The sequence below is a fragment of the Monodelphis domestica genome, chromosome 2 (assembly GCF_027887165.1).
Source record: "Monodelphis domestica isolate mMonDom1 chromosome 2, mMonDom1.pri, whole genome shotgun sequence".
NCBI lineage: Eukaryota > Metazoa > Chordata > Mammalia > Didelphimorphia > Didelphidae > Monodelphis > Monodelphis domestica.
Window position 1 is genome coordinate 237,266,737 of NC_077228.1, and position 20,616 is coordinate 237,287,352.

The 20,616-nt window shown below is 42.6% G+C and overlaps 1 protein-coding gene and 1 long non-coding RNA gene across 23 annotated transcripts in view; one reads left to right on the forward strand and one right to left on the reverse strand.

Annotated features, from left to right (window-relative positions):
* LOC103099347 (uncharacterized) overlaps window positions 1-6,576 on the reverse strand; it is a 174,612-nt gene extending 168,036 nt beyond the window's left edge. The window contains exon 1 of the long non-coding RNA XR_008915858.1: window positions 6,440-6,576. This is a non-coding gene — a long non-coding RNA (uncharacterized LOC103099347). The remainder of the gene's footprint in view (window positions 1-6,439) is intronic.
* The window catches only part of RBFOX3 (RNA binding fox-1 homolog 3), a 1,135,878-nt gene extending 1,118,111 nt beyond the window's left edge, over window positions 1-17,767 (forward strand). For 10 of the 22 annotated variants that reach the window (XM_056814224.1, XM_056814220.1, XM_056814221.1 and 7 more), the window contains 6 exons: window positions 3,426-3,479; window positions 3,823-3,955; window positions 5,021-5,201; window positions 6,471-6,532; window positions 9,915-9,993; window positions 12,889-15,628. In XM_056814224.1, coding sequence (XP_056670202.1) covers window positions 3,426-3,479; window positions 3,823-3,955; window positions 5,021-5,201; window positions 6,471-6,532; window positions 9,915-9,993; window positions 12,889-12,933 — 554 coding nt within the window. In that variant the 3' untranslated portion in view covers window positions 12,934-15,628. The other 12 variants (XM_056814226.1, XM_056814219.1, XM_007482918.3 and 9 more) reach the window with 3 other exon arrangements.
* The last annotated feature ends 2,849 nt before the right edge of the window (window positions 17,768-20,616 follow it).

Below are 20,616 nucleotides of genomic sequence, written 5' to 3' on the forward strand. Positions count from 1 at the left end.
TTGAACCTCCAAGGAGAGAATTCCACTTCTTAAGAGAATCCATTGCATTTTGGAGAGCGTTAATTGTTAGGAATGGGGCAGTTAGGCAGCACAATGGCTAGAATGCCATACCTGGAATCAGGAAGACCTGAATTCAAATCCAGCCTTAGATGCTTACTAGCCATGTGATTCTGGGCAAGTTACTTAACCCCTTTTGCGTCAGTTTTCTCATCTGAAAAATGAACTGGAGAAAGAAATGGCAAACCACTCCAATATCTTTGCCAAGAAAATCCCAAATGGGATCATGAAAGATCAGACATGACTGAAATGACTCAATAGTACAATTCTTAGAAAGCTTTTTATGACACCAAGACTAAATTTAGCTCTTTGCTGTCTACCCAGTATTCTTGGTTCTGCCCTCTGGGAATAAACAAAATAAACCTAATCCCTCTTCCATACTATAACTCTTCTAACACTACAAAACAGCGATTTCACCAGGCTATATATGCCCAGTTCCTTCATATGACATGGACTCAAGACCATTCATCATCCTGATTGCCCTCCTCTGGAAACCCTCCAGCTTACCAATATACTTCATTCACCACAGAACCCAGAACACAGTACTCCAGCTGAGGTCTGACATGGGCTAAATATAATCATACTATCACCTCCTTGTTCCTCTCTTAATGCAGCCAAAGTTGGTGTTAGCTCTTTTGACTGCCATATCATACTGTTGATTCATATTGAGCTTGTAGTCCACTAAACCCTCCTGATCATTTTCACAACAGTTTTCCAACCATAGCTTCCCCATCTTATATTTGTGAAGTTTATTTTAATATCCAAGGGTTAGACTTTATATTTATCTCTACTGAAATTCAACTTATTAAATTCAGCCCAATGCTTTAACCTATCAGGGTCCTTTGGGACCCTGACTCTGTCATCTACTGTGTTTGTTGCTCTACTAGCTTTGTGTCACATCTGAAAATTTGTTGAGAATGCCATCTATCACTTTATCTAAGTCATTAATAAAAATATTAAACAGCACAGATCACTTTGTTCTCCACTGGAGATCTCCTGCCATACTGACCAGCCATTCAGCCAGTTCTCAATCCATCTGATTACATTACCTAATCCATATCTCATCCATATTTTCCACAAGAAGAATTTGAGATACTTTATCAGAGCTAACCTCTAAGTAAACTGTTTCTATAACATTCCTCTCATTTGATTCAGTGATCTTGTCACAAAAAAAAAGAAAAAGAAAAAAGAGAAAAGTATGACTTGCTCTTGATGAAGCCAGGTTGTCTTTGTAATCACTGCATCCTGTTCTAGATGTTCACCAACCAACTCTTTAATTATCTTTTCTAAAATCTTCCCAAGAATCAAAATTAAGCTCACTTCATCATAATTTGGAAAGGCAACATACTTTTGTTAGGAGTAAGGGGAATCCATCCCCCAAGCATTGATCCCATTTTAAAATATTTCTATTTGTCCTACTAACTAAATAACTAAAATAGAGTCTTTTGACTTAATATTCCCAATATTCTTAGTCTTAATATTAATCATAAGACTGTTTGCCCTGGGTTTTAAAGTTACTTCCATTATCCTTTAAAAGTCCAAACCTTACCTTTTTGCTTATCATTAGTTATTCTGACTCTGTAAAGCATTTTGTAATGTAAAAAAGCATTAAACTTAAGAGACAGAGGATATGAGTTCAAATCCTATCTCTCACATTTACTATTTGTGTGAAATTGAGGCAAATTGCTTAACTTCTCTAGGCCTCAGATTCCTCATCTGTAAAATTCTCAGGTGACTTTTCTGGCTTTAAATCTACAATAGAAGTGTATTATAATTTTTCCAACCCTGTTGGAAGTAAATAGATGATGAATTCCAGGAGATCACAAAGCTGACATTAAGAGGTATGATATATTCATAACAGGAATTTCAACCCTTTGCTCCCACTCCTCCTTCTATACTGCAGCCTGCCCCATCCTGAGTACATTAGAGACTTTATTGTTGGTCAGTTATTTCAATTGTGTTCATCTCTTCATGACCCCATTTTGGGTTTTCTTGGAAAGGACACTGAAGTGATTTGCCGTTTCCTTCTTCAGTTCATTTCTAGATGAGGAACTGAGGCAAACAGGGTTAAGTGATTTGCCCAGGATCACGCAGCTATTAAGCATCTAAAGGTTGGATTTGAATTCATAAAGATGAGTCTTCTTGATTCCAAACCCAGTGTTCTATCCATTATGCCACTTAGTTGCCCATCAGGAACATTAACCTCCAATTTCACCCAGATTCCTTCTTCACCTCCTCTAGCAAGAGAGGACACTCCTTTGAAAAGGGAAATGAGGGGGGCAGCTGGGTAGCTCAGTGGATTGAGAGCCAGGCCTAGAGATGGGAGGTCCTAGGTTCAAATCTGGCCTCAGACACTTCCCAGCTGTGTGATCCTGGGTAAGTCACTTGACCCCCATTGCCTAGCTCTTACCACTCTTCTGCCCTGGAACAAATACACAGTATTAATTCCAAGATGGAAGGTAAGGGTTTAAAAAAAAAGAAAGAAAGAAAAGAAAAGGGGGAGGGGAAGAAGTCAGTGAATAATAACCCATAAAGGCCTGGACTTGGCACTAAGAACAGAAGTAAAAAGGAAAAGACCATGATAGTTTCAGGGATAGACATGGAATATCATAACATAATTGATATTACATACTCAGTACATTCAACTCTCAATTATTAATTCTACCCTAGGAAAGTTGTGGCTGAAATAAATGGTGGAGTATACCATATAGTTCTTTTACCCTCATGATTCTCTTTTTCTTAGGTTCATGTTAAAAGGAGTTTTATTCCCAGAGCACACAACCACTGACAGAGAAGCAGATCTGGGGGGTCAGGATTGGGGGTGGAGGGTGTGGTGGAGGGTGGCTGGACCAGGATGGAATAACCCACAAGGTTAGATAATTGGAAGTTATTTATATAGAACTGAGAAGAAACAAACCCAGATGGCTTAGCAGTTGCTCTGAAAGACTGATCTGTTCTTGTTCCTATCAATAGAAGTGGTGATGATAGCATAGCTTAGCTGGAAAATTTGTGAAACCAGACTTCCAGGAGTCTTAGGATCCTCTTAGGTTCTATTCATCCCATCTCAGACTTTCATCAATTTGGCTACCTTGGGTTGTGTTGGGGCAGGGAATGCAATCTGTTGGGTGGTGTTTCTGGCCTGCTTTCTCTAGAGGTCTTTACATTGTCCAACTTAGAACTCAAAACATTTTAGGAGTACTTAGCACTCCCCTGTGGTAACTCCCTGCTCTAGGGTAGCCCAAATCCAAGGGGGTAGAATGGGATTTAGAGAAAGTTCAGAGAAAACAGAGATACAATGTAGTTCGGTGGGAAGTGGGGTGATTAAGTGGCCTGGACATATTGACTGTCCCTCTTTATTTCTGCCCCAGGCTGGAAGCTAAACCCCGTGGTGGGTGCTGTATATGGACCCGAATTCTATGCAGGTAAAATGTGGGGAAAGGGAGGGATATGTCATTCTTGAGGCCTGAACAAGGGGAGAGGGGAAATGGTAGGATCCTAGAAGAAGGTTGTAGATTCCAAGGAATGTATAGGGCCGTGTGTCATTACTCTGGGCCAGGAAGGACCTAGGGAAATATTATTGGGACCCTTGCTCTTGTTGAGCCTGACCCAGAAGCAGCAGGGATAGATGCAAGAGAGGGTTTAGCAGAATATTTGGATATTCCTGCTTCCCTTGAGCTTAGTTCATCTCCTTCCTTTGATCCTCACTTCTTTTTTCTGTTTTGGGACTCCACCTAGTGACTATTCATTTCTCTTCCTTTCCTGCAGTGACAGGATTCCCCTACCCCACAACAGGCACTGCTGTGGCATACCGAGGGGCACACTTACGAGGTCGGGGACGGGCTGTATATAACACATTCCGGGCTGCACCACCTCCTCCCCCCATTCCAACATATGGCGCGTGAGTACCTAGGACTGGGAATTCCTGATGGCTTGTGTGGGCACAGAGAACAGGCTGAAAGATTCCAGGAATAGGTAGATAGAAAAGGAGTAGGGGCCAAGGAAGTGGAACAGAAATCTAAGGCATTAGGAGCTGCTCAACTTGGAAAAAAAATAGTAATTGCTTGAGGAACATTTTGGGAAATTATAAACTCATTCTTCCTTATCCCCCATACTTATTCTGGGATCTTCCCATCCTAGAGCTAAGACTAGGATCATAAGATCAAAGCTTTAGAACTGGAAGACACCTAAAGGCCACTGAATCCAACCACTTCATTTACAGATGAGTAAACAGAGGCACAGAGAGTATCTGAGGCTGTATTTGAACCCAGATCTTCCTAACTCCAAGGCCAGTGCCCTATCCACTGTATCAGACTGCCTATGGTCTTAAAATTTCCCAACTATATTAAAGGGGCCAGATGGGACCAACAGATAAGGAGCTGGCCTTAGAGCCAGGAAGATCTGAATTCAAGTTTACCTCTGACATATACTGATCATGGGGACCCTAGGCAAATCTTTTACCCTCTCAACTTTCTAAGCAACTCTCTGAGACCCTAAGTTGCAAGGAAGGTGCTGATGTGTATTGGTAGAGGTAATTCACCTGGAAATTCCAATAGATATTATATATCTATCCCTATAGGAATGATGAACAATCTGGAAACTTCTCTAAAATTGTTCCTTGAATCATTTAGTCAGAGACCTACCAGAGCATAACACTTGGGGTACTTCTGAGCATCTCTTGTATCCCCTAGTACATTGAGGATTCCAGGGATCCTCAGGACTGGAAGACCAGGGTTCTATTTATAGTTCTGCCCCAGCTGCCTCCCTGAGGAACTGAGGACAAACCCCATACATCCCAGGGCCCTAGTGCCCTCTGATGCATAATGGGGATCACAGTTCCCCGGGATGAGGGTGGGAATGATTGGGGGAGGGGTAGTGAGACTGGGACAGAGAGGGCCCCCTAGGCTTGTGGGGAAAAAGTTGCTGACTATAGCAAGGGTGTTACTCTATTGTTATACCAAAACAGGGCACTGGAGCAAACGCTTGTTAAAATGCCAGTCCCATGGGCAGGGCTGGCACCATGCCCCCTCCCTCCTCAGCAGACACCGGAGCCGGCCTACCCCACCTCTCCAGCGTTCCCACCACTTTCTTGTCCGTTTGCTTCCAGGGTCGTGTATCAGGATGGATTTTATGGCGCAGAGATTTATGTAAGTGTTCCCCACACCCATATCTACCCCCTACCTTCCCCATGATTGTGCCAATGCCACTAGAATGTTCCCACAGTTCAGGAGATCCCAGGGCCCAGCACAATTGGGGAACATACAGACAGAGAAGGCATCAACTGTGTCCTGCCTTCGTTTTCCTGTGGCCCATTTATAGTTAACTCCCAATTATTTGTGCATGTTTGGAAAGCGGAGCAGGAATAATTCAAAGCAGTCAAATGACATTGATCTTTCTGTATAAAAGACAATATGTTGGGAGAGGGAGGAGTGGGATAGGCATATGAGGCAACAGATTTCTATCCTGATCATGTTGGCTTTGGTGGCATTGCCTCTCAGGGGCACATACCTCTTCAGGATGGAGAATAACAGTACACCCACATGCAAATAGAAGAAATTACTGTACTTCCAACCTGTTTTTCTTCCCTAATGTGCCTCTCTACCCCTTTACTCCTCAGTATGTCCAGGAGAAAAAGAAATCCTTCATCCTTAATAATGATTGTTTGCTTCTGTTGCTTCCAATTAGTTAGACACTTGTAATTTTGTTATAGTAATTCACCTTCCACCCCTACCACACAAGCATTACCATCTACTTACTGTCTTGTGCATCATCCTATAAGAAAAAACCAACCCATCTTGATTTTGAAAGGCTGAAAGGAGCTTGGTTTGATTTGATAAGGCCATCTATCCTGAGCATTTCCCCAAGGCTGAGAGAGAGATACAGGTTCTCTATCTCTACAAACAAGAGGTTCCTAAACTAGGGTCTATAGACACTGAAAGGGTCTATGGATAGATTTCAGAGGAGTCTGTGAACTTTAAAAAATATTTTGATAACTATATTGCAATATAATTGATTTCCTTTGTAGTTTTATATTTTCCTATGCACTTTATTTTATGTATTTAAGAACATTATTCTAAGGAGTCCATAGACTTCATTGGATTGTCAAAGGAGTCCATTACCCAAAAGAAGCCCTCCCCAACAGTAAACTATATCTGACTTTCTCAATTTAGCAACTGGAGTAATCCCACCTGGTCAGGAAAATCAGGAGCACTTTTCCTTACATGACCAAATCTTTCTTCTCCTTGGTCTTCTCAGATTTCCAGTGCCCAGAATATGTAGATAAACTTGGGTCCCTGAGGGAATGGGAGCTAGTTCTAAAAACCTAGCCCCATCCTTTTTTTAGCAGACAGATTTTCTTAGAACAAATCCCATTAAACTCATCTACCTTTTCTCTTCTCTCTTCCTTGTCCCTGCAGGGTGGCTATGCAGCCTACAGATATGCTCAGCCAGCAGCAGCAGCAGCAGCTTACAGTGACAGGTAAGAAATGAATCCAAACTGGAGTGTGAAGTGGATATGGTGAGGGTGAGGTGAAAGGGAAGTGAGGAGTGAGTCCTTATAAGTAAATGCTTCAGATGACAAAGGATATAAATCATTCTGAACATTATGTAAATGATCATAGCAGTCTCCTAGCTCTCCCTATCATTTCCCTGTCAGCTCCCAAGCTCTGCTGCTCCATCCAGAAAATAGTTGCCTTCTTTCCCAACCACTGTCCCGTGTCAAGAATCCTTCACTGAATCTTGGCTTCTTCTCAAGTTTGTTCAAATGCCATTAGGCCTCAGTGGTGACCATGATTGTCCCTGGGGTCTGTCTATATTGCCCCAGCTTACTCCAACAGCAAAATTATCCTTTATTGCTGTTTCTAAACTCTCATACTTTTGCAATTTGTTTAAGATTCTGGACAGAAAATGCTACTGCTTTTAGTCAAGTTTCCAGATTCCCCCCCACACTTTCATTCACCTTATTTTAGGACTTCAAAAATCTGGAAGGAAATCCCTCTCTCAAGGCAAGATCTCAAGCTCTTCATGCCTGGTGGCCTTTATCATGTTAATTAGTGGCCAGCATGCCAATAATGAGCTTAGATCAGCTGGTCCTCAGACAACATTCAGGCAAACAGGGCACCTTCACTATACCTGCACACACTCTTTGTTGTATCTAGATTCAAAGCCTTTCCAGCTTGGTAGGACCTGCCAGGGCTTTTACTCAGCTGGCTTAGCCTTCAAGATCTCAAGGTCACCTCTACACCCTGAGGATTCAGATTTCAATAAAAATGAGCATCTTAAGAAGAGTCGCTTAGTTAACAAGCATTTAGTAAGTGCTTACCATGTGCTGGACACTGTGTTAAGCACTGGAAATACAAATGAAAATAGTTCCTTTCTTCAAGGAGCTCATATTCTCATGGGAGAGAGAAGCATGAAAATAAGTAGGGGTTTTATATGTATAAAAGAGGAAAATTTGATGGTAAAATCTAAAATAGCATTAGTAGCTAGAAAAGAAGATTAACTAAAAGTGTATAAAAGTATATCTATAGCTCACATCTCTCATCAGGATCTTCTTGTTCATCCAAGAGGAATTTATCTAGTTGACCTCTGGCCACCTATATATACTGACCTCTTCCTCCTTCATCTAAGTATTTCTGAGCAACAATCCACCTTAACCCCTCTCATCTGTGGGTCTGGTGCTTCCCTTCCTCCATTTCCTGTTAGCCAATAGACTAACCTAAAATCCACCCACATTCTTCCCAAATGTCTTGCTATCTCAAGTTCCTTTGAGTCCCTTTGACCAAGATACCCATCTGCTACACAGACTCTAGAAGAGTCTCTAGAAAGATGGCTAAGTAAAATCTCTGGATCCTCTGGAATCTCATCTACTCTATTGAAGACATTCCTTCCTTTGTCCTGAGAAAACTGAGATCAGGCTCTAAAACAGGCTATAGGAAAGTGAGGTCAGGTCCAGATATAAAAATTAAAATTAATGCACAATGACTTCAAATATTATATTTTATAAGATTTATTATTCATCACTAGAAATAAAAAAAAATTAAAAGGCAACAAAATAAAACCATGTTCCCATGGCTAATCTATCTGTTCAAACAGCTCTCCACCAATGTCCCAACCCAGGAAGGAAAGAGTGCTAGCCATGGAAGACCACCCTGTTTATCCCATCTACATCAGCACATAAGGACAGGAAGTCAGTGGGCTCCTGGGAAATGTAGCTCAAAGGCACAAGATTTCCAAGTATATACAGAAATGAGTCTTCCTTTCCTTCTCCCAACTCTTCTTTACCTGAGAAAAGTATACATGTCATTTACAAAGGGGTTTTCTTAACTTCTATCCCTGACTACATATGTCCGGTATTTCTGTCTATCATGAACTTTCTGACTCCTATTGCTTTCCTTCAATGAAGCTGCCCCCTACTCATACATAAACCTGTCTAACTCACCATATTTGTCCTTTGGTTAATTAGTTTAGGTGCCAGAGAAGTTCTAGTCAGTCAAAAAGTATTTTTAAGCATCTGCTATGTGCCAGATACTCAGCTAATCACTGTTCTCCTATTACTTGCCTGTCATCAATTCTGAGGGACAGCCTCAGAATGGAAGTGATTGGCAAATACCTGCCCCAACTCATTCTGTCCTGAGTTTTTAACTTCTCTCTCCTTGGAGACCAGAAATAGGGTGGTAGCAGCTGACTGTTCAAAACTAGTGAAACTAGTGAAAGCAGGTCCCTGTTCAAAACTAGTGAAACTGGGGTTGCTAGAGAGATGGAAAATGTTTAGGGAAAGTGGAATATAGAAGAGATGGGAGGATGAGGGAAAGGTCCGGCTGTGACTGATGAACCCTTCTTACCTGGGACCCTCACTCACAGTTCTGAGGATTTCCCTAATAGTCAAAGAAGCAGGAATCTATCTCACTCAGTCCTGAGGTTCCATCCTGCAAAGCCAGCAGGACTCCTAGCAGTGTGGCCTAGGTTGTTCAGCTCTGCCAGGCACAAGACACCAACTGTAGCAGGCTTTCCATATCTGCTTGGAGGCTCATGCTTTTTTGATGGGATGAGGTTCTTATCACATTATCCCTCCTACTCCCATCCATTGGGAGCCTTATCCTACTTAAATAATCTGAATCTGCTGTGACTTCAAAGATTTAACACTATTTAATCCAAAAGCAGAGGAGAAACTTGGGAGTCATCTTAAATAAAAAGTAAGATTTGGTTGGGTGAAAATACAGAGATATAAGACTGTTTAGAGGGCAAGCCCACCCATTTCAAAGAGAAAGTAGATGTCCAGGGTTCAGAAACTCAGAACTCTGTTGGAATGGCCAATTGAAGGTATCACTAACCCTTAGCCAGCACTGATGATAATAACTATCATAATCTATTCTCACCCTAATGACCTTTTTTCCTCCCACTCTAGACACACTAACTGGGACCTTTTTGTCCCTATATTTGCATATAGTCATTCAGTTTTCCATCTCATCAGATAGAACATATACATAAAGCTATGTGTGAAAACATAGACAGGCCCTGCCCCAAATCTTTTAAGTAACTTACCTTCAATGGCAGAGGGTCTTATGGAGGAACATAAAGGACCTGTGATTATTTACTATTAGGGGTACTTTTTTCTAAAGAGAGTTTCCTGAAATTTGTTATTATATATAATTGGTAAATAAATAAATAAATTTAAAATAAAATAAAAAGAGCTTCTCACAAGAGGTATACTTGGAAAGCCTTGAAAAAGAGAAGGGAGGTGACCCAGTTGATATGGGAATCTGAGGACCAGGTTTAAGAAAGAGTAAGGTGATTTATTTTATTTCTGTCTCCTCTGCTTGCCACCACTACCACATCTTGCCTGTGCTTTTGTTCCCTAGTTACGGCAGAGTCTATGCAGCTGCTGACCCATACCACCACGCCATTGGCCCTGCTGCAACCTATAGCATTGGAACTATGGTAAGGAGGTTCAGCCCTGTTTTGGCTATAGGTTGGTTCAGCTGTTCATGGTCAAGGAAAAAAAAAAGTTGTTATCCCAGAGCACAGAGAGGAGGAAGGTGGGGAAAGGGTGTAGGGGGAACCAGTAGAGCAAGCCCCAGGCTGAAAGCTGAATCTAAAATAGTTTTCCATACTGTCAAGGGGTTGGGAAGAAGGGGAAGAGAAAGACTGCACTGCCCTTTTTGGTATATAGTACTCCTCTCCTTTGTTCCCCTCTTAAACTGGGAAAGGGAAATTGTATATTGCAGTTTGTTGGCCCCTTTCTGTGTGTGTCTCTCTGGCCTTCCAGTCTGTGTCATTATCCCAGGTCACCTTCCCAATCTTCAGTGACTGATAATCCTGAATCCACTGGCTATGCCACTGAGAAAGATCCTAAAGTACAGCCACTTCCTTTCCTCAGTGCCACCTTTCTACCCACAACAATGGACTCAGTTCCCCCCCTCCCTGGGTAAAGAAGTAGCCCCCTTGGTCCCTTCTGTCTTTCAGAGTGTCAGTCCTCTCCTACACATAGCGCTCTCATCCACACTGAGGAGAGGGGTCTATTGATTATTGATTCACTGCTCCTCGTGGTGCTTGCTCCAGGATTCTCTCTCCTTGGGTTCTGTGGTGACCATTGCATGGGCAGAATGGTTGGAGTCAGGAAGAAAGAAAGGATGCAATTCTAATGAGCTTGGCTTTGATGATGGTGATGGATAGGAGAGCATGTGTGTATGTATGTGTGTATGTGTGTGTGTGTGTACATATGCCAGGTATAGTCACAAAAACCCAGCCCCATTCTACAACAAGGTATTCTCTCAATAACACATCAGCCTACTAGTATACTCCAACCCCTCATCCCGGCATTGTACTTAATGTCGGTTTTTAGCTAGCTTGGCATCCAGCATCAAAGATGAAAACTGTTGGGGGGGTGGAGGAGGACCAGAAAAGGGAAGTGGGGAAAGTGGGGTAAGGATCAATCCAACAAGATTTTTTCTTTTCTTTTAAGGGTCCCTCACTTTTTTATTCTAGTTTTTCTTTTTCTTTGTAATTTTTGGGTGTTTCAATCCTTTAAAATCCCATCTTGCCTAAGTTTTCCTGGAAGCACCATGTGTTAAATTCAACCCCTCACTGGCTTGCTCTCCCAGAGACCAATGACTCTCAGGAGAGGTACCCAGGCCCCAGGTTGGTGTGCTTTGTAGGGCTTTCTTTCTAAAAGTCCCATTGCCCTCAGTTCAGCTGCTAGCTAAAGGCTTTCATTAATTAGTAAAGGGTTTCCTCTTTGGGGGGGGTTAATTTAAAATTATTTTTAAAGAAACTTTTATCTTTTCGTCAATTTTTTTCTCTGACATTTTCCATTTTCTCCCCTTTTCAATTGAAAATGAACAGTGGATTGGGAGGGGAACAAGAAAATCTTTCATGCAAGGTAATGATGAGATCAGGTGAAGTAGCCAGTTCAGGACTCCAAAGGAAGTAGAAGAGAAGATTGAAAACCCAGGGAAACAGGAATGCAAAAGGGGAGTGAGTAACCTGCTTGAACTGGCAGGGAACTAGCCATAAACTCATAAAAGATCACAGAATCATAGACTTAGAGCTAGGATGGACCTTACAGTTAAGCTAATCCAATTTTACAGTTTAGGAAACTGAGGTTCAGAGAGCCTAAATGACTAATCCAGGTAGAGCTGGGATTCAAAACAGATTCTCAGACTCCAAAATCAGTATTCTTTCCAACAACACTCTAACTATATCTAGGATACAGAGACTTTCCTTTTCTTTCCCTCTCCCCACCTCATACTTCCTCAACCCACAAAAAAAAAAAGAGAGAGAGAGAGAGAGAAACGTCCCTACCCTCAGGGAACTTATATTCCATATATAAGGAAATTCATGAAGCCCAGAGAAGTGATTTGCCCAAAAGCACACAGCTTATAAATGAAGTGGACACTCAGACCCAGGTCACAAAAATAGAAAACCTTTGGGCTTATACCTAGATATCTGGGCTATTAGCTGGATGCCCTGGACCTAGAGCAGAACTGTCTGATATGGCCATTTGGCTTGGGTCTCAAAATCTCAAATACTCCTAGCTCTTAACCAAAACCAGGTGGCATGGCATCAAAAAGAGTGAGCCCTTGCCCTCTCCAAAAAAAGCCTGCTTGAAGTGTACCTCTTATCATGAAGTCTCCTTAACTCATTGGTCATAGGATCACAGTATTTAGAGCTTGCCAGATCACTGGGTCCAACCCCATCATTTGATTTAATTCAACAAGCACTTACCATTTGCAAATCACTATGCTGGGTGCTCCAGCCAAAGAGGAAAAAAAGTCCTTGATGTCAAAAACCATCTTTACATTCCTTTCCCTGCTTAGGGAAACCAAGACCCAGAGAAAGGAAGTAACTTGCTCAAGGTCTCATAACCTGTAAGTAACAAAGCCTGCTAATTAATAACCCTGTCCTCTCATTCTCACTCTAAACCCATTGCTTTTCCCGCAGTACTCCATAAGAAAACAAGGCTCTTGTCAACTACTAAGAACTAACGGAGAAAAAAAAATCAAGGCAGAATGTAGGCTAGGTACAGCTGACGGCCACTTCCTATGCTTGCCCTCAAAGACCCCTTTCCTCCTGGTTTCAGGGAATATACCCACTCAGAAATAAACTAAGCCCCTCAACATGGAGTCCACAGCCCTGTTGCCATGGCAAATGATCACTTATTCCATTTATCATTTATTCTCCCCATGGAGGGAGGAAAAAGAAAAACACTGGGGGAAGAAAATGGGATCTGGATATTTTATCTTTTTCCTTTCTTTTTTTCTTTTTCCTTTTTTTGACTTTTTTTCCTACCAAAAGACAATACTGATTGGCTGTTTTTCATCTTTGATGTTGCAGGCTAGCCTCTGCCGAGGAGGGTACAGCCGCTTCACCCCCTACTAGCAAGAAACCCAGCCCCTAACAGCATTCACACTGACTGCTTATTCCAAACCAAACCAAACAAACTAGACACCAGGCAGATCCTCCAGGAAGACAAACTGCCCCAGCGGGTCAGGGACATTCACCGCTGACCCTCCGCGACTCTAAAACCATAGATTTTTACCTCCAGTTGTTTCTCCCCGCCCCCATGGTGGTGTGTGTGTCTTTTGTCCATGATTGTACCTGTATGTTTGTAACTAATTTCCTGTACTGAGTTTGTCGGTGTTGTTCCACTCCTAAACCATCAAGGTATGGTATATAAATTGGGGGCCATGGTGGGGGGGGGGTGGATAGGGAGAGTGTAGAGTTGAGCCTGGAGTCAGAGGATCAACCCTTACCCCCATGGCTCTGACCCCTCAACACATAACTACCCCCCAAAGGATTAGTAAAAGAGCCTTGTGCCCTGGCTGACCCCCCCCCCTTTCTACCCTATTCCATCTTTACTCTTCAATCAACAGGCTGAAGTTAGGGAATCTTAGTGAAAGAATTCAAGGCCACAGACCATGTGCCATCCCCAGATTCCACAGATCCTTTAGTTGTTCATTCCTCCATTTTCTGGTCCTTGTCCCAGTGCTCTGTCCCTCTACAGTTAGTTATCTCCCACTTCCACCTCAGCCCCTGCAAGGATTTTGAAACTGCTCAAAGAAATCTGTTTCATGAAAAGAAGAGCAAAATGAGGGAATCAGCACTCTCCTGCCCTCTCTTCCATCATAAATCAACTCTCTTCTTCCTCCTCCCTCTTTTTCCTTCATTCTTTATATCTGGTCTTCTTCACCTATCCTCTCAACTGAAACAAATTTGTAAAAATTAAATTATATAGATTCTGTTCTCTAAAGAAGTTATAATAATATCCTGGCTAAACCATTTTGTTTTTCCAAGAGATGAAAATGAATTCTCTCTTCCCCAGTTCCCTGTATTTGTCCATATGCCTTACTGTACCTCAATACTATTCCCTTCAAATCTTTCCTTTGTTCCATGACCTAGAAACAAAGCCATCAATGTCCTAGCTATAGAGATCCCTAACGCCCTCCTAAAGTGGCAGATTTTATTTTCCCAGTTCTGTCCTTGGTGTGTGCTGCCTAGCCAAAGTATCTCCCTTCCTGTGCCTAAGCTCAAAAATGTCTTTAGTTTGATTATTTGTATCACTTTGCCCTTCAAAAATTAAGCTTCTTATATAGGGACTCCACACTGCTGGATGGCTCATCTCAGGATTGATTCCCTGAATCCAGCTCCCCTTCCTACCACCTCCAACTTTAATGCAGATAGATTTTTTTTTTCAAATGAATGTAGTCACATGCTCACAGAGATCTGCCTAGCCTAGCTCAGCTCAGCCCCACAACTTGAAGACCCTCTGGTCAATTCATAAACCTGGAAGAGATGCTAGAAGGTTGTCTGGTCAAAATTCCTCATTTCACAAAAGGAAAGTGAAACCCAGAGAGTTCGTAGCAAGTTAATAGCAAAATCAAGACTAAAACCCAAGTGTCCAGGATCTTACCTGGCTCCATTGCAACTTCATATTGCTAAAAAGCTTAGCTTTTGTGTTCTAGTTATTGTACAGAAAAGGCCTTTCAGGGAGCTTAGAGGGGGCCAACCAAGACAGGGGATCCTTTTTTTTTCTACATTATCCGTGGATCTTAAAATAAGTTACTCCCTGAGCCTTTTTATTAAGTGAGATAATATTTATAAAGTGCTTAGCACAGTAGTTGGCGCTATATAAATGCTTATTCCTCTCTCTTTCCCCCTTTCTTTTTTATAATTGTCCCCCTAATGGGAGAAAGCATGGCAGGAGATTTTTCCTCTTTGACTAAGGAAAGCTAAGGCACCTGGTGTCTGGAAGGAACAAAGACTCCCTACCAGCTATGGGACTTAGTTTCTGCTATAAACACCCTGTCCCCCCATCCCCACACATCCCTGTTTGGGAAACTGTTCCCAGAGTTCCTGGTTTCTTTGCATCCCTCTCTTCTCATCGCTCTTCTCTCAAGTGTCCAATTCCTCTCTTCCCTGATGCTAAAATTCACCCCTTCCCACATTTACCATCACTTTTTTTTCACATCCTCATTCTATTTGCCAAACACTATTATCAGGTACCTTTGTCTCCAGCCCCTCCTTTGCCTTCTGTAATGTCCCTCAGTCCTCACCATCCTAATGCTGTAACTGCTTTTTATCCAACTTCTAGCTTCTCCATGTTCTACTTAGCCCAGAGCTTTTGCCCTAAACTAGTCTCCCTCCCTCCCCGTAAACTACTCTCTGTCCCAAGACCTGACCTCCAGGCCCCAGTTCCTACTCCCATCATTATAAATCCATACAACCCTGGAATTGGTTTAAGGAAATGTGTTAAAATCCAACATTTAAACTGTAAAGTCAGCAGCCTCCTGAGGGGCAGGGGTAAAAAAAAAAATATATATATATATATATATATTATATATATTAGCCAGAACTTTGGGTTCAATGGGATCCCACTATTCTCTCCTCTCCCTAGAGGATTTTAAAATGTTAAAAAGTAAATGTTTTCCTCAAGCCAGGAAACACCAACTCCTCCCACCCTCACTATCCTTCTGGGTTCAAAGGCCTCCCCAATGTCCAGGGCCTCTGTGGCCCTGTCTTTGCACACAGTGCGTTGCTTCTGTGAAACTGTGCAAGCTTGGCTTTTTTGTTTCTGTTGTAGTGAAATCTGCTGTTTTCTTCTTGGACCATGAAGGGCAAAAAACAAAACAAAACAAAAACAAACAAAAAAAACCAACAAAATGAAAAAAAAACACACACAAAAACGCCGCCAAAAAAAAACCCTAAAATATTTTAAAATGAAAGCAACAAAACTTAAGCAGAGAAAGAAGCAACCAAGTGACAAGTCCCACATAGAGGCCACACACAGGTGCCCAGCAAGAAGAGTACAGAAGGAAGTGCTGTGCATCCCGCATCCACAAAGTGAACACCAACCTGATGGCACCAAGGGAGATTTTCCTCACTGTCCACCTCTCCTCCCTTTCCCTAAGCTGGCAGTCATGTTGGAGGACCCCTTCTCTTTCTTGGGCTTATGAGAGTATATTCATGGGGTGGAAGCTAATCTTTTGCTACCTGTAAGACAAGGGTTTTTTGCTACCATGTCTTCCACTCAATTACCCTTCACACCTGGATATGTAGGTACTGATGGGGCAGAATAAAGGGAGAACAGAAGCAAGATAGGATTATGTGATAGTGATCTTGTTCCAAGAGGATCCTGAATAGGATTCAAAAAGAAAGAGTTGGGGCCAGGAGCAGCTGAATTGGGAAGGTTAAGGGGAAGAAAAGAAGAGAGAGGAAGAGAAGCAAGGGCAGTTTTGCATTCCCAGGGAACTCAGGCTTTGGTATCTGCCTAGTCATCCATGGGTTGAGTTTTCTGGGGCTCAGCTCCCCATGCTGTGCTGGCAAAGAAAATGCCCTTGCCCTCACCCTAGTGAAAGCGATGTGCTGAGCAGTGCATCACATTAGAGTGTGCAGGCCGCCTGAATGTTATTTGACCACCAGTCCTTGAGTGCCAACTCCTTAAAAAAAAAAAGGCATTGGCAGGACTCCAGGAAAACTGGAGTCCACAGATTTCTCCTCCAGCCACTCATTCTCTTGGCTCCCAGACAGCAAAACAGAACAAACCCAGTCTCTATCCGTGAGACCCAGGCTAAAAGTAAATAGGGACACCCAGTGTTCCTCTTATGTAAGAACTTTGAGAGGTGGGTGTCCGTTGTGATCATGCCTCTTTCTAAATTGCCTTTCTCTGCCATATGCAGTCCTGTAAGCCAAGGCTGGGAGAAGAGGCAAGAATTGAAAAAAGAAGTGGTTCCGCTGGGGATACCAAACAGTAGCTTTGTCCTGATGGCTAAAGTAGATCTCTCTAGTCCTGCCACTTGGAGCTCTGTCAGCTGCCCAAGGTCTAGTTCACTTGAAGGCCAAGTCACTAGAGGGGTTATTGGAGAGAGATGAGGGGATGATAGACAGGAGTAGCTGCTAAGTGCCTGGCTGCTGGGGAGCAGAGGAGAAGGAGGGGAATAACCTAATTCAAGGTCTTCATCTGTTCCATTGGTACAACTTCTCTACAAGGTTGGAGGATCATGATGCTGTGAGTCTTAGCCAGGGGAAGTCAGGGAGCAGTGGCAGTTTGAGAGGAAGAGAGGTTCAGAACTAACTCCTAGCCCCACAGTCGGGGCACCATCCTGACCCTCAATTACTGCTTTTGGCATAGGGGTTGGGTTTCCAAAGTACTGGCACAGCAGATCATCCTTCTGGAGCACCTAGGAGGAGGGAGGGGCCTCGCCTAGCAGCAAGTGGTAGGGACAAAAAATTAAATGGCAGGGGGAAAGAGGAAGCCCCTGCCAGGGTAAGGACAACTGGAGTAGAAGCAGAAAGGAAAGGGGTGGGGGGGAACAGGCTCCCAAAGTAGCTCCTCAGTCTCATGAAACCTAAAAGCAAATCCAACAACAACAAACAAAAACAAAACCCTCACTTTATATTCAGCATAAGCGCCTGAAGCTATGGAAATGGAATTCTCCTTTTCTATTCCTGATGTACATAGAACCCAGTCCCTACCTCTTGCCATTTGTCTTCTGTATAAAGTCCCCCAACCCCTTCCATCTGCCGTACTGAATCCTTTTCTCTTGGCAGCCTCCTCCCAAGCCCCAAGCCCCCTAAATTTATTCCCCTCCTCCCTTCTAGGACTGCAATTGAGCCCCCAACTTCCTTTCTTACCATTCTGTATGCTTCCAAGGTGTGACCATTCAAATCAACAGTATTATTATTAAGATTATTAATAAAGATTTCTTTCTTCAAACCAGGACAGTTTTTTTTATTTGGGGGGCTCCTGGGTACCAAAGTTGGGAATTGAAACGTATATGATGGACCCTATTGGGGAATGGGTGTTAGATCCAAACCAAGTACATTTTCTAAATGGTTCCCTTCTAGCTTTGGCCAAAGCCAGGTAAGTGACAAGTGGCTGAGAGCCCCACCCCTAAAAAGGGAGAAAAACTCTTGCCAGATGTGGGGTTATTAAACTATTTAGGTCCAAATCCAAGACACTCTTTCCTTCTTCCCCAGCTCAAATATTTCTACAAGAAAAGGGTGAAGAAGCTTTTATATATATATATATAAGTATATATATATATATATAAGTATATATATATATATATAAGTATATATATATATATTTTTTTAATCTTTCAAAACAGCTGTATGTCACCAAGGCCACCGCTGCCCTTTCGGTATCAGTATTTGGAGTAGATGATTACAAAGGCTTCCTTTCCTGACCCAAAGATTTCCACTGAGAACAGGAAATGACAGTTTTGATACCACTGAATGGTAGTGAAGTCTACTAACAGTGGGCCATCTGGGTATAGCTTACTCCAGGGGGAGTTCACAAAGAATCCAAAGTAGCACCCCTGACCAGGATGCTACTCCAAAGCCACATTGTCGTTCTGACCCAAACACATAGAGAAAATAAATGGATCGGGCCTGGGGCCTGGTAGGGTGGGGAGAACAGAGGGTTCATCTCTGTCCATCCATAAGGGAAGGAAGAAGCTATTTGAGGTCCCACTGGTGCTATTAGATATACTCATCAAGGTTTAATGATGTTTGAACAATCTGAAGGGAAAAAAGGCTAGAGAGACCAGGAGACTGGATCTGCCTTACTTCTGTTTAAAAATGGTTTCTTTACTCTTTTACTTTCTCCATTCCCTAGAGGTGTGGGTCAGCAGAGGCCAGAAAAGAGCCAGAGGCACCTCATTTGGGGACGTCTCTATCTAGGAGGACAAATGATTGGGGGAGAGGGGAATGGAATTGAACACAGGGCAGATTAACAAAGTTTGAGTTGGGTTTGGAGGGGTTTGGGGGGAAGGGAGGGGGCGCAGACATTCTCAGGCCCTAAATCACAACTCTTGCCAGAATTGCACATCGAGAAAAGTTGAATTCTTCATTTTTCAAAACGTCAGATAATTTATTTCAGCGCAATTACACCGACCAGAGGGGCACCAGCTTAAATGCCGAGATATTAATTTTCCTGCATATGAGGCTTTCTTGTTGGTGGAATTGGGGACTGTGCTCTGAGGGAGTTGGGGCTGTGTGATCCTGCCTTGCCATGCTCTGCTAAACCCCCTTACTTCTAATTGCTTGCTCACCAGACTGTGAGAAAATAATTGCCACTATAAATTTTCTCTCCTCTGCATAAAATATTCTAAGGAACCTCTACTAGAAAAATGACTACATGCAAATAAATGAAGCCAGGCATCAGTATTGTACGAGGCACTAACAGGTGGGGTAGGAGTCAGGACACAAACCTAAGAAGATTGGGCCAGCATGAGCGTTCCCATTGGAGCAAATGACAGACGGTAGAAACCACCTCTGCTCCATCAAGCTCAAAAACGGGGGGAGGAAACAAGCAAATACAACCCCAGATAACTGCGGAAAAGAAAAAAACTTGGCACTGTACATGGTTCCAAATTTCAGCGTCTCTTCGCCTTCCCCAACACCACCCAGAAACCACCATTCCTACTGGCAACACTCATCCACAACCACTCCAGTGTTTGGGAATGAGCACCAGGTGTGCATAACGAGATTTGACCCTGGTCAACAAGAGGAACCTGTGTGAGACGTTCCCTCCCTCACATTTCCAAGCAGCTGCTGACTCAGAAAAAAACAAAAACAAAAAAAAAAAAACCACATCTTTTCCCTGGCTTGCAGTTATGTTCCTCGTTAACAAAGTGAAGGATGTGAGTACATTACCCATAGAATCACAAGAATTGGAAGGGACGTTAGAGACCAAGGCCATCCAGTACCTGAATAAGAATACTCTCTAACTTGTCATACAAGCTTGCTTTGAAGACTCCCACTAAGGGGAAAGTTGGAGCAACCCTTGGACAGCTCTAGTTGTTTGGGGGGGGGGGGTTAACCCTTAATATCAATTCTAAGACAGAAGAATGGCAAGGACTAGGTAATTGGGGTTAAATGGCTTGCCCAGAGTCACACAGGGAGGAAGTGTTGAAAGCCAGATTTGAACCCAGTTATCTACTGTGCTACCCAGCTGCCCTTCTAGTTGTTTTTAAAATTTTACTTCTTCAACTCCCCAAAATTGACCTTCTCTCCTTCCAAGGAAAAACAAAACTATTACAAACAGGTACAGTCAAGCAAACAAATTCCTCCATTGGCCATAGAACAGCTCTGATTATTAGGCTTTTTCTTGCTATCAAGACTAAATTTGCATCCTTAAGACTTCCATCCAATGCTCCCATTTCTACCCTCAGAGGTCTAGAGCAGAACAAATCTATTCTGTCTTCTAAATAACAGCCTTTCAAATACTTGACGACAATTATCATGTCACCTCTACTAATTCTTTTTGTCTCATGGTTAAACATGTCCTTCAACCCATCCTCATGACATGAGCTTGAGACCTGTTACCATCCTGGTCACCACCTTCTAAACATTCTCCAACTTATCAGTGTCATTCCTAACATGTGATGCCCAGAATTGAAAACAGAAATACTATGGATGTTGTCTGATTAGTGCCAGACTTCATTATAGTCTACCTAAGCCCCCAGAATTTTCAAATGAACTTTGACTATCTTGTAAGTAGGAGATGGTTTTCTGAATTTTAAGTTTCTGAAGTTAAAGACTTTAAAGGCATTAAATTTA